Genomic DNA, 14666 nt, shown 5'->3' on the forward strand with positions numbered 1-14666 from the left:
GTTTTCCAAGTAAAATCCCTCCGAATGATTTGGAACTATTTGGAATCCGAATGATTCCGAATCATTCCAAGTCATTTCCGAATTACTTTTGGTGCTGACTTGGAGATTCTACACACGGGTACTTCTTTCAATGCATGACAACAGCTCTCTGGGGAGTGCGCAGTCTGTTATCAAACGAACCGAAACCTATCGGTTTTGAGAATGGACCTGTTTAAAGCTAGATGTTTTGAGAAATTGCCGTATCGTGTGTCTTTTTGTTATGTAATCTGATGAGATAGGTAACAAATAACATTTTCTCTTAATATCTTGTCACGAGAAATACGAACTGACTTTAAAGAATCTATTTCCTTCTGAACTATTATAAAGTGTAAAGAATTACTGATATGATACATTGAAACATCAGTTATTATAATAATTATACGGATACACCAAACACGTCAACTTCGCATAGAGTGAGAGCCCTGGTTGTCTTGGAGATCTTTACGAATCTCCCCTGTGGTAATGTCGGACAGTCGATGACGACGAGCTGTGACAAAGTACCGGGACCAGCAAAGAAACCACAGGGAGTGTTGACGTCTGATTCAGTCAGCCCTACAGTGACGGTTACATCTCGTAGCCGAAATGAAAAATCTAGAACAGTGTAAAAAACATAATAAAAAAATTACAAAAATAACACTCAAAGAACTGCATGTTTCACATTTAAATAGTCTATTTTCTCATTATATCACTCTTGTGCATGTTATTTATAAAAAAAGAATGACTTTACAGCAATACATTTAACACAAATTAAACCTGATAGGTAAAAAATTCTTCTAGCAAAGAGAACAAGGAAGTAACGTTTAATTTTACGCTATAAATTCAATAATTTTGTCGAAGTTTGGACTATTACAGCATAACTAATAAACATGTAATGCATCCACCCATTATATCTCTATTTTGCTAGGTTGAGACTTCTTACCTCCGTATTCATCTATACCTCTGTTGAGTATTCTGACAGATATGATGGAATACACAGCCTGCAGATCCACCCTCCACCAGGGATTGGTGTCGTCTTTATATGTGTGTGCACACTTGTCTTTGAGTATATTTGTACCTCTGTTGCCGTCTACTGCATATTCAGCCCCATAGGACAAATGTGTGGACGACTGTTCCGCATGTTTACCCAATGCAAGATCAGACAGAACTGCCAATGATATAAAAAAATGCGGTTTATAAAATAGCGTAAACTGTCCCAAGTTATGTTATATCGTATAACATACGTCAAAATTAAATTCATTCCTTATAATTTAATACTTAAAACAAATCTAACTCTGCTTTTGTTTTAACCGTAAATGACATTTTAAACTACCCGCGCATTAGTACAACATCATGAGTACCAGGTGATCCAGATTGAACGGCCATATTTGAATTTGGTGTTTGGACGCTGGTTCGCGTCTTCACAGTTTACTTCTCAAAGTTAAAGGTACTGTTGTTAAAAGTTGAATTAGACATAAAGTGTGAAAGTATCGAGATTGCAGGGGAAGGCCTCTTGGGGCCGTTGATGAAGCACGCGTCAAGTTCATGTTCGATGATCTACTCGGATATTGGGAGCGGAGTGTGAAATGACCGAGCATGCTGAAAATGGACTGTTTGTATTTTGCCGCTTTACAGTAAGTACATAAAACTAAGAGTTTCGCTCATTTGTTTTCTCTGAGCCATCGAGATTGTAACTGTTAACAGAGGATTCATATTCACAGTTTATGATTTATATCCCAACATCAACTATTTAACCTGTTAACAGTCTATAGTAATGGGGGGGGGGGGGGGGGGGCTAGCGCAATCAGATGAAAATCTGCTCGCCAATTTATTTTTACGAAAAGAGGCATCAAAATATTAAAACCACACCAAAATACTACCATAAACCTAGATAGCTTAAAAGTAAAGCGCCCTGAAAAGAGAGATTTGGGTGCAATTCCCATTCTGGGTTAAAATTTGGTGTATTGGTAAATAAGGCGCTTATTTTTACTATGGTATAAAATTTATTGATATTTGTTTATTCATCCTTTTTATACCTTGAAAAAGATTCAACTCCCCCTAAAGTTTTGTGCTCCTTTTCGTAGAAATTCAATTTTATCTGTTTTGAAGTTGTTTCAGTTCCATTTGAGAGACATTTTAAAATCATTTTAAATTTTTTCAAGTTGGAAAGATTGGAGCATATATATATATATATATATATATATATATATATATATATATATATATATATATATATATATATATATTTATATAAATTTATAGTATGCAAATGAAAAGAGATAAACTTTGTCATATTTTGTACTATTATAAACACATGCATGCAAATGTACATGTAAGGTTTACATGTAAAAAAAAAAGTAGTTCCGGATAGATGTTGTCAAGTGGGTGTGTCCCCAAACAAAGGTATGTTATACAATATAATATATGTCCCTCCATCTGTATCGGCCAATCAAATGAGGCGTTTCCACCAAAATTAAATTATTAAAGTATTAAATACAAGAAGATAGCATTAAGTTAAATAGATGTTAATTAAATATGTCACAGCATTCTAAAGTATCGTAGCTGCGACATGTAGGACCCGTTCTGTAAACTTCAGGGGCTCGTTTCATAAAAGGTCGTACGTCGAGACTTAACGCTGCGCCGGTTTAAATACGGAACTAGTTCGAATATCTGCGTTTCATTAAAGAGCGGATCTTTACGTCCGACGAAAGTTAAGCCAGAATTTTACGTCCACTCAAAGGTAGGCGTAAGTTCGGATGTAACCATTAGTAAGCATATATATTATGAAACGACGATTGCATTTAATCACTAATGAGATTTACTGTATTGTCACATTTAGATACTGAGAAAGAACGATTCATACTTTTAATTCTGGACTTTCATTGCCACGGGAGTTCCTCCGGAATTAATGTGCACACGGAGGTTTCTCCCGAATAAATGAGAGAAAGATCGAGAGAGAGATCGAGAGAGAGAGAGATCATAATTTATATAAAAAAAACGTACCCAAATTTTGATTTTATGTGTTGCATTTTATAAACTTACATTATATTTTTCTAAAACTTTTTTTTCTTTCTACACAATTTTACAATTGAACTGTTACTGCATGAAAACATTTGCATCCTTATGATAACAAACATGACGGGAATCAAACGATAAACCACGTGAACAGCATCCATTCAAAAAATGATTTGAATTTTTGATATTTTGATATACCAAGCCCAATTGTTTTTCCTCCAAATAAAGAAGATAAAATACATCGGGGCGGAAAGGGATGAAAATCTAACAATTAATTTTTATGTGGCCTGCAATAACCAAGCGTTGTGTCAAATTATACCTTCTAATCATTGACATTTATATAAGACATTACACGGAAAGGAATTAAGCATTTTATGAAAAGTGACCTTTAACTTGCCAAAATGACTTTTGTTCAAGGTCATGACACACCCTCGGGTCATAAGCAACCTTAGTTTCCAATGTTACTCCATAAAAAAAATATGGACAGGACAGTTTGTGCAATTTTTCTACCAGTGACTTGACCTAGCCCAAATGACTGGGTCAAGGTCATAACATATCTTTAGGTTATAAGCAATATATGTGTGAAGTAAAAGTTTCCAATGTTTCTCCATATTTAAGTTATGAACCGGACACGAGTTTTGCACTTTTTCTGCTAGTGCCTTTGCCCGAAGGACATACATGTAGTGTCAAGGTTATTACACATCTTTCGGTGATAAGCAATCGATGTGTGAGGTAAGAGCTTCCAATGTTTCTCCATACGAAAGATATGGACCGGCCACAATTTTTGCACAGACAGACAGACAGACCGACGGACAAGGTGATATACTAGTATACCCCCTAAACTTCGTTTGTGGGTGGTATAAAGAGAGACAAAAAGTCCATATTCAGGTGATGAATGTATATCGCTACACAAATAAAAAAAAAAGTTGAATTCATCACGTTTATCGTAAAATTCTATTGTTTTCCAAATAGGACATCATTGTAATCTTAATGCTTTACTTCTACAAAAATTAAAAATATCAGTCATTTGGACAAAGTCAGTTTACTCTTTATGGCGTTGTTTTTTTTTGCACACTGTAGTTATTATATTCAAACAATCATTTTGTTTAAAAGTCTTTATTATTGATTTTTTTCTTCTAAGGTTTACTAACTGCAAACATTATCCTTGAAAATTTCACCGCGCTTACTTAAATTGTTCGTGAGCGTAGTTCCGCACTTGTAATTTTGTAAAGAAAGAAAAATAAATAAAAGTAATGAATAAAAAATATGTTTATTTCAAATGCTTTTAAACGCCAAGGTTAATTAAGGAAAAAATGGTTTGTAAAATGTAAAAACAATTCACCTTCTTTACAGACAATGTCGTATTTCCACTCTCCATTTTACTGACATACATGTATATATCCAACCGATGTAATCATTTTACCATGTGTTACGTAATTAAGGGTTTTTAGGGGCCAAAAGTCCAAAATTTTGATCACCCATATCTCAGAAAGGGAAAATATTTTGTAATGCAGTACAGAAGAAAAGTTGTTTAAAATTATGTTCTTAACAATATGCGACCTTTAATTTTTCGTCAAACGGCCCCTATAAGGAGTTAAGGGATCGGCCCCTAAAACCTTCTTTCGCATATATCTCCAGAACAGTAACAAATTTCTAAACACTTGTTGAACAAAATTTGTGTAGAATCAAATGACCGTTCATTTGATATCAAGAAAAAGGGGCTGGCCCCTCAAATAAGGGGATTAAAGAGCTCCAAAGTCTTTAATCTGTAGTCCTTTACCGAGAGATATTTTGTGAAAGGTTATAGAAGCTAATGTGTTTATCTTACAGTCATGTATTCAAGCAATGTAATGATTTTATCATGTGTTTCGTAATTAGGGGTTTTTTAGGGGCCAAAAGTCCAAAATTTTGATCACCTATATCTCAGAAAGGAAAAATATTTTGAAATGCAGTACAGAAGAAAAGTTGTTTAAAACTATGTTCTTAACAATATGTAACCTTCAAAATTTCGTCAAACGGACCCTATAAGGAGATAAGGGATCGGCCCCTAAAACATTCTTTCTCATATATCCTCAGAATGGTAACTAATTTCTAAACACTTGTTGAACAAAATTTGTTTAGAATTAAATGAACTTTCATTTGATATCAAGAAAAAGGGCTGGCCCCCCAAATAAGGGGATTAAAGGGCTCTAAAGTCTTTAATCTTTAGCCCTTTACTGAGAGATATTTTGTGAAATGTTATAGAAGCAAATGTGTTTATCTTACAGTTATGTATTCAAGCAATGTAATGATTTTATCATGTTTTTTAAAATTAAGGGTTTTTAGGGGCCAAAAGTCCAAAATTTTGATCACCTATATCTCAGAAAGGAAAAATATTATGAAATGCAGTACAGAAGAAAAGTTGTTCAAAATGATGTTCTTAACAGTTTGCAACCTTCAACATTTCGTCAAACGGCCCCTTTAAGGAGATAAGGGATCGGCCCCTATAACCTTATTTCTCATATATCTCCAGAACGGTAACGAATTTCTAAACACTTGTTGACAAAATGTGTTCAGAATTAAATGTCCTTTCATTTGATTTCAGGAAAAAAGGACTGGCCCCTTAAATTAGGGGATCAAAGAGCTCTAAAATCTATAGTCCTTTAATGAGAGCCATTTTGTGAAAGGTTAATAAAGCTAGATTTGGTATAATACGTTTATATATCCTAACAATTTAATGAGTTTCTCTTGCGTTACCCAATTAAGGTTTTAGGGACCAGAGGTAAACAAGTTTAATCTTTTCTATCTTAATTGGAAGAAATGCAAATATTTAAAAAAGCTATGTCAGAGAACTTATAAACAGCGATACAATAAAGCAGTAGTACTTCACTCCTTTTTCCATAACATGTTTTGTTGTCGAAAATCAAAGCCGATGATGTCATATTTCATTCTAAAAATCGGACGGAAGACCTCCTCGTTGCTCGCAACGAGATCGTGTCTAGTTATAAAGTATATTTCTTCCTAGGGCCAGCAACGTTATTTTAAAAAAATAAGCATTGTTTACATTTAAACTATCTTCATGTTTGTCCTGCCCCGGAATTAAAATCTCTATCCCGGGGTCATAAAATTTATAAATGTCTTGATTGCTGTATAGTCTTTCTTATTGGGGCAGAGTCACGATTTTGGTGAAATTCTATTTTTCTGTTTTTATTATTTACAATGCTTTAGGAATGCATTTCCAAAGACCAAATAGATTGGTGAGTCGGAAATGAAGTTATAAGCAAGATACAGGGCTCACAATTCTTTGTCATGTATACAAGGCTCGTGCCCTCTTTCTGTTTACATTAGTTCAATATACCGGTCAAGCTGATTTTTCCATCTTCTTATTCATTTTAAGCATAAATAAACAGATCTTAACGTTTACTACATTCATTTTCGGTCTAAAACTGGAGTTTCCACTTCAACGTTTAAAATAGAAACAAAAGCTTTGTTGTTATAGCAAAGAAGTGTAAGCTCTGTAACTTGCTTATAACTCAAAGAATGACACTTAAATTTTGGTTGCCTATAAAAAATGCCTTACTGAAGCATTGTAATTTTTAAAATCAAGAAAATAATTTTTGGCTAAATCCGTGACCATGCCTCCTTAATATGCAGTCAGTTTTTACTTAGTGTCAGCAGAAGAAAAAAAAACGATTTTTAAACATTTAATACATGTGTGTATAAAATCATTCTATATCACCATTTTACCCTGACTTATACTCATCAAATTCCGTTTAGCGTGCGCTCACCGTTCTCTCAGAGTGCGCTTACCGTTTTCTCAGAATGCGCTCACCGTTCATCCACCGTTCAAGTGGGAAAGTAGAACGTTTCAGGGACTGTAACGGTCTTTGCTTCTACCCATGTTTGAAACACCCTTAATTATCCGGATTTTTTTTATTTGTACCATAAATCTGCCTTTTATATAGACTGACTTTGTATGTCTTGTGTTAATAATACGATCAGGTATTCAACAAAATGATTGGCATTTGTTCCACGGAGGTCGACTACAAATAGATAAAGGGATCCGAGCCGCCACCGCATTCGTGTACAATGTCTTTATTTTTCTATTTGATCGCATTATATCCATTGAGAAAATTGCAATAATTTTGTAAAATGCTTATGTACCATTTATATATATCTTAATTCAATTTCATTTATAAAGTGTGAAGGAAAAATTAACAAAAACTAAGATGAAAAGATAATGTGGATAAGGATCCATCAACAGTGTAGTGACGGCAGAAGTAAAAAGGATAATTCTTTAACATTATATAACATTTTACTAAATGCATTTCCAAAGACCAAATAAAATTGGAGAGTTGGTAATGAAGTTATAAGCAAGATACAGGGCTCACAATTCTCTGTCATGTATACAAGGCTCGGGCCCTCTTTCTGTTTACATTAGTTCAATTTACCGGTCAAGCTGATTTTTCCATCTTCTTATTCATTTTAAGCATAAATAAACAGATCTTAACGTTTACTACGTTCGTTTTCGGTCTAAAACTGGAGTTTCCACTTCAACGTTTATAATAGAAACAAAAGCTGTGTTGTCATAGCAAAGAAGTGTAAGCTCTGTAACTTGCTTATAACTCAAAGAATGACACTTAAATTTTGGTTGCCTATAAAAAATGCCTTACTGAAGCATTGTAATTTTTAAAATCAAGAAAATAATGTTTGGCCAAATCCGTGACCATGCCTCCTTAATATGCAGTCAGTTTTTAATTAGTGTCAGCAGAAGAAAAAAAACCGATTTTTTAAACATTTAATACATGTGTGTATAAAATCATACTATATCACCATTTTACCCTGACTTGTATTAATAACCCTATACCCAGAGGTCATAAAATGTTAAAAAAAAATATGTAGAAAGCTTTGTAGTCTTTCTTGATATACAGTCAATTTCTTTTCAGTGTCCGCACGTGAAAAGAAGAGTTTTTAACATTATATGCAACGATACTAAACTAGCATTTTTGCATCGACCTAGAGGTGAAACCCGTAAATTTGAACACATGAAATTTACAATTATGGTAGAGATATGAATGCATTATTTTCAGTAGATTTTCTTAGATAAGCAGAGAAAAATGGTCAAACTTAGCAAATTTGGTCCTGCCCATAGGCAATCGTAGCAAAGAGTCATAAAATTTACAATTTATGATGCATCATGTCACATTTTAATAGAAACGGCCAAAGTAATTTTTATTACGAAGTTATAAATAGGCAAATGTTAACGCACGACAAGCGTCGCATTAACACGGACGGCGACGGTGAAATACTAATTCTAATAAGTAATCAGAGTGCCTCAAGTGACCTAAAATTAAAAATTCCTGATGTACTTTACAACAGTTCCTTTTATTTGAATGTTTGAGAATTAGGTATATTTCAAATACGTCAACATCAAATAAAGCTTATGAATTTGTAAACCTTTTAAACATTAGATCTGACTTCTTCTTTACAAAGAATATAAACGTCAAACATCCCTGTATTGATATAATAATGAAACTATATACAACAAAAAGAAGCTACAAATAACAGTTTCTTTCTTTATACAAATAGAAAAGATAAAGTTGTAATAACATGTTGGTATTTAAAAGTACAAACACTGTAAAGATAAGTATCCATTTAGAGATATAATGACAAACATGAGAGAGAAAGGCCTATACACAGAAATAAATATTGTAATGTATTGGAATTTTACACTTATTTTTGCATACACGTAATTTTTGACATTGTACATTCAATGAATACCATTTTTACACAGAATAAGAAAATCCTACGCAAGAAATAAAACTTAAAATTTGGTAAGGGTTCACCGTTAACTTTATATTCCCCGTTTTTTTGTTCTGCCCCCCCCCCTCCCCCACTTTATAAAGCGATCAGAATATACGAGAGCAAATGTGACAATTTCTTCCTCAACTACTTACTACTTTTAATAAGGAGTATTTATGCTAAATTACATTAAATTTGACTCAGTAGTTCTTGAGAAGTTTTTAAAAAAATATACCCCCCTTTTTCTACAGTTTCGAGTTTTAAATAAAGCTCGGTCTTTTATTTCTGCAATTTATATTTGTCTTTCCCTAAGGATGCTTTGTTTTAAATTTGGTTGAAATTGGCAAAACCGTTTTAGAATGAAGTTCAAAATGTAAAAAGTTTACAGACGAAAGATGGACAAAATGTGATCAGAATAGTTTCGAGTTTTGAATAAAGATCGGTCTTTTATTTCTGCAATTTATATTTGTCTTTCCCTAAGTATGCTTTGTTTTAAATTTGGTCGAAATTGGTCAAACGGTTTTAGAATGAAGTTCAAAATGTAAAAAGCTTACAAACGAACGACGGACAAAATGTGATCAGAATAACTCAGTTGAGTTTCGGCTCAGGTGAGCTAAAAAGTATGACTGGTAAATCTTATAAATTAAGACGTTTTGCTTATAAACTAAAAAATGCTAGAACCAGATTAACACCTATGACATTTCTATAATATGCTTCTATAATACTGGTATATCAAAATGAAAGAGAGGTGAAATATTAAATATATATACATACACCTGACACTAATATAAACCGCTTAACCTCGTCTTACCAGAAACAGCAACCCCGATAGTTTATTACTGAGCTACATGTAAGATATATCTTAACCATATGAAATACAGATACATAGTTTTTTACGATTTTGTTACTTAACTATATAAAGACAACCACAACACTTTTATGATGGTGTTGTTACTTTGTGGCATCCACTTACTGATTTTGCATATTCCTTGAGCTCTTAAGAATAATCCATCCGGGCAGTCTTTGCTCTGTAAAAATAGAAACAATGCCAATACATTAAACATAGATATATAAACGAATGAAATACTAATTAATTAATCAAAATTTAATGACAGGTAAACGTTTAATCACTGTTATTGAAGTAATTGTTATCAAATATATCGCTGAAATATATTACAGTTATTTGTCATACAAATTGAGTTTAGATATTCAAACTGATTCATGTCAGGTAAACAAACTTTGCAGACGGCAATTGTTTTGGTTACATATTGTTTGGATGTCTATTTTGAGAAAAAGATAAAGTATAATAAAACTTTATTTTAGAGAGTTAAAGGAGAAAGATTACAGTGTATAATGTAGTCGGCCGACGTATTGTACTACAATTGTTCTACATTGTACAATGGTGAGAATCCGCGACACACCCTGCTGTGGCTACAAGATTAGACACCTTTTTATGTCAGGATGTTGTTATCATGTGTATTTTGTTCTGAAAACATATAACGTCTCTACTACAGCAACTGACACAAAAAGTAAGATTTAATAATCAAGTATAATGATTGCGAAAGTCGTTAACACAGTATAAATGTATGAAACTACAACTTAATACTCTGTTAAATGCATTCTAATTGAACAAAACATATAACAAACACCTCAAATTTAATTTAGAGAAAAGATTTTCATTTCTACCACCACAATAGATGTCATTTTAGCAGCAATCATTCAATTTTTTGAGGGGGCTTCAACTCCATAGGATCCCACTGCTTAAGCGAAGGAGTGAATTGTATCGCGCAAATGATGAATAAATGTCATAGCTTTGCATTGATTACATTAACTCAAACATTGCGGTTGTAAATGTGTAAAATCTGCATTGATTAAAACATATCAAGAATGAATGCTAATGTCATTATTGCGTATGACAACATCACAAATTGAATTTGTACGCCATGATTAAAAAACCTTGATCTAGTCGTCGACCCTTTACAGAACTTCCGACAGAGCTCTGATACATGTAACACATCGAATACTTTAACCTCATGGTATATTAAGAAATCATACCAAATGGCGTAGCTTCTTATCGTTTTGAGAACTTGTTCGACAGTCTTGAATGTTTATCATTGTTTTAGGCTCTTTGTGTGGTTATGTGTTAGAAAGTACTAAAAAGGAAATGAGACGTTAATGATCCCGTTTTAGCTTATATCATTGAGTATAGTTCAAACATCTGGATAATACATTGTCCGTATTTCATATACATATATATGTATATATATATTTACGAATAGCGGTAGTCATGAATGCCTCCGCCAGTAAGGCCCGAGAAAGTGCAAATGTCCCTGGTCGATTTTATTTTGAAACATACAATGAAAATTCAGGAGCGGTTCATGAGCTTGTAATATAGTGCCATCCCCTTTTTTAAATACCAGAATTACAAGCAAAGCTCAAGTATGTTAAGCCCAGTATGGATTATATTCACTTATCGTTCGCTTTACGAACAATTATGATATATTAAATTGTAGTGTAAATATAAAATAAAAACATGTATCGCCAATAGGATCAAACAGGATTTATAACAATTCAATCTACAATTTAGTACTTTGATATTTTTAAAAAGTAACATTTCAAATCAGGTTACATTCTTATTTTTATTATTATGAACACAAGGCCAAACCGAAAATTCTGATTCTTTAATTTTCCACTCCCCATCCTTCATTCATTTTCAAAAATGTTTAACACGGAAAAATAAAATACTAAAAAAAAATATTTTTCAGCACATTTCAGCACATTTTTTCTTTCACTACCAAATAGATTTAAAGGAAAAAATATATTAGATGTGCTTAATACATTGTAGCTGAAAATTCTAATTTCATTATTTTCTATTCCACTTTTGCTTTTTAAAAACGTTTTTGAGATAGAGGTCTGCAATAAAATGACGATTTTTATTAAGTCAGAATTTTATTCCTCAGATTTAATTCCTCTAATGACTGAGATTATTTTATTTCTTAATCATATGTTAAATTAAAAACGTTCAAAATATTTCTGAAAGATTTTTATGTTGAATTTTTTTTTATTTAATGGCTTAGACAATAAATTTTCAGCAAATTATTGACATATTTATACAAACTAGACCAAATTCAAATAATGTGAGTAAGTTGCAGTCCTACTTAAACATTATTTATCTATGTTCTAAACTCTTAATATAATTGTACTTACAGTTGTGATTTCATAAACCTCACATTGTGTAATGGTGTTTGAAAGGTGAGCATGTCCATAACGGAATCGGCAGGTGTATAAACCATCAAGAAAGCAAAAGTCCACAGCGTTACAAAGTAAATTCATGCCACAACGCAATGCACACTCTACAAGAGACTTTATTTCCAGGATGTGTACAGCAAAAACACCTTCATCCATGCTCTTGGACACATAACCTTGCTTGATAAAGTCCGAAGTTAAAGGTAACAGTTGTCCATAAGTATACATCAAGATAAAACAAAGTAAATATGAACTTGCTGCAAAGAAGTTCATTGTGCAGCTTCTTATTTCATCATAGTTTTGAACGATATTCGACATGAACATATAATTTATACTAAAGTTCGATCAATATTTATTCCAGATCAACCAATCCGTACACATTTGTCATTTTCATAATATGTTGATAAACAACTCATGATATGGAAAGGATGATACATCGACTTAATTTTGATTTCTGGTTTAAGAAATCAATCTTATTCTCTAGATTTTAAAAGCAAGAAAGACCATAGCAGTTACAATCATAAGTCTTTGGTGCATGTTAAAAGATAAATTTATTAAGTTATTAATCAAATATTTCCGGAGATAACATACATCAGTATCCTAAATTTAAATTTAAAATATCTATGCACAAGTTAATTAAAAAATAGACGCATAATAAACAGATGTTACATGTAAATATATGGTAGTGAAGTTATTAAAGAAGATAGTTACAGATAGACTTTTCCAGTTTTCTAGACTTATTGTTTCTTTAAGCGGGGTCACAGATTCTTTGAATTACATGTATCTTGTTGAAAGCTCTGATTATGAAAAAAGCATCACTGATATATTGATTTCTTCTGGTTCAACAATTGAATAAATCTAATAAAGTAAATTATAATATCAAAAGGTCTTAGACACGATTTGAGCTCAAAATTTGCAAATTTGATTTTCAAATTTTAATTCTTAGAATGGTTTATATGGGTTTTTTTAATGCTTTGTCGAAATTTCAAAGTCAATTATTGAGTTTTAAGCAATATATAGAGTTTGGAATTCTGTGTTATGTAAACAAAACGCTAGTCTTGCTATTGTTTACATATTTGTTTTATTGGTATAAGTTTCAATCAAATGTTGCTTTCTTTTGTTGATAATATTATTAATGAACAAATTGAATAAGTTTACCCTGTTTGCCATGAGTCATTTTGTCAAACAAACGGTAATTTCACATCTTTCATTATTTGTTAACAAATATAAGACTTGAGCTTTGTTTATATAACAATGAATTCTTACCTCTGTATATCTCTTCTAACTTGACTACGAACATTCAAATTTTGGTCATCCATTCAAAATGTGCATGTGATCCATTATATTACATTTCATACATTAAAATAAAAACTAAAAGTTTGATCTAAAATCGTGTGTATGTCCTTTAAAACTTGTGCAGACCTTTATCTTTTTAACATTTGATTTAAAGAAGCTTTCAAAGTTGTAAGTGAAAAAAACTGCATCAAATAATGGTTCGTTTTCAAACTTGAATGGTTGATTAAACTTATTAAATGACTCATAACTATCTTCAAATAAAAGAGTGATTTTGATTATCAGGAGGCTACGGCAAGTGTAAGATTTAAGACTAAATTCGTTTTTTTTAACACCCAGATAATCCTTTTATTGCAGTTATCTGCATCTTAACTGAGTTATTTTATTGATTAACAGTAAATGTTATGAAATAAATATTTAATCTTAAAAACGTGTTGTTGAAATTGAAATTCTAAATTTTTTTCATTGCAATTCCCCGATTATCATTTATTTCGATTGGTCTTCAAGGAATTGTATATTGAATTAAAAATGAATATTTGATAGTCAAACAATTTCAGAAAATTCTGAACAAGACTTGAATGGGTCATATTCACGTTTTTGGTTGAATTTTTTTTTTTACTGTTTTCAATGATTCAGTAAGGTAAAGGTAGGTATAAGGAAACCTGGTAGTCGATCAAAATTTGACTGTCCGTCGTCGAGTTATAAGCGATATACAAAGCGCACAGTTCTTTGTCATGTTAACAAAGCTCGGCTTATATTTTTGTTTTGTTTTGCAATTAGAAGTCCAACCATGGCTCGTTGTCAATAAAGAAACGTGATAGCTTCATTTACCATTCAGGGATATATTGACTTCCCACCCTTTCCATGCTTCATTGGTTATTTAATTTTATTGATATACAAGGAATGGTGGTTTATGAAATAAATATTTTTACAGAAAACAAACTGTTTTACTAAAAATTCAGAGAAATATTTTACTACAATTTTTTCATCCGGTTGCTAAGGTGAAATGAAGGCATTATGCAAAAACAAGTTGGTTTATAATAAGGTGGCTCACTACACCTTGAAATATTTTCAAATCAGCAGAAAATTACTTGATTGTGATAAATATCATAATGGATAAGAAGATATTTAAGGTATCCCACTCCTCAATGTTCTTGTATCAAGAATTTCTTGAGAGGTATTCTATTGAAATCTGTAGACAAAACACACTTAAATAATACAAAGATAATGGTAGGTCAGTGTTCATCCCTCTGAGTTATGGTCAAATAAATTTGACCTTTTTGCACCTAAAATGCGATTTCAGCCTGATTAGGATT

General features: G+C 32.0%; 1 protein-coding gene across 1 annotated transcript; it reads right to left on the reverse strand.

Annotated features, from left to right (window-relative positions):
- Positions 1-83: 83 nt before the first annotated feature.
- LOC128172733 (fucolectin-like) lies at positions 84-12160 on the reverse strand. Its single transcript, XM_052838488.1, has 5 exons — positions 12019-12160; positions 9785-9839; positions 9588-9593; positions 959-1183; positions 84-630 (listed from the first exon to the last, which is right to left on the reverse strand). The coding sequence occupies exons 1-5, from the start codon at positions 12142-12144 to the stop codon at positions 416-418; spliced, it is 627 nt and encodes a 208-aa protein (XP_052694448.1). The 5' UTR covers positions 12145-12160; the 3' UTR covers positions 84-415.
- Between the last annotated feature and the right edge of the window lie 2506 nt (positions 12161-14666).

Source organism: Crassostrea angulata, chromosome 2, assembly GCF_025612915.1.
Source record: "Crassostrea angulata isolate pt1a10 chromosome 2, ASM2561291v2, whole genome shotgun sequence".
In the NCBI taxonomy this organism is placed as follows: Eukaryota; Metazoa; Mollusca; class Bivalvia; order Ostreida; family Ostreidae; genus Magallana; species Magallana angulata.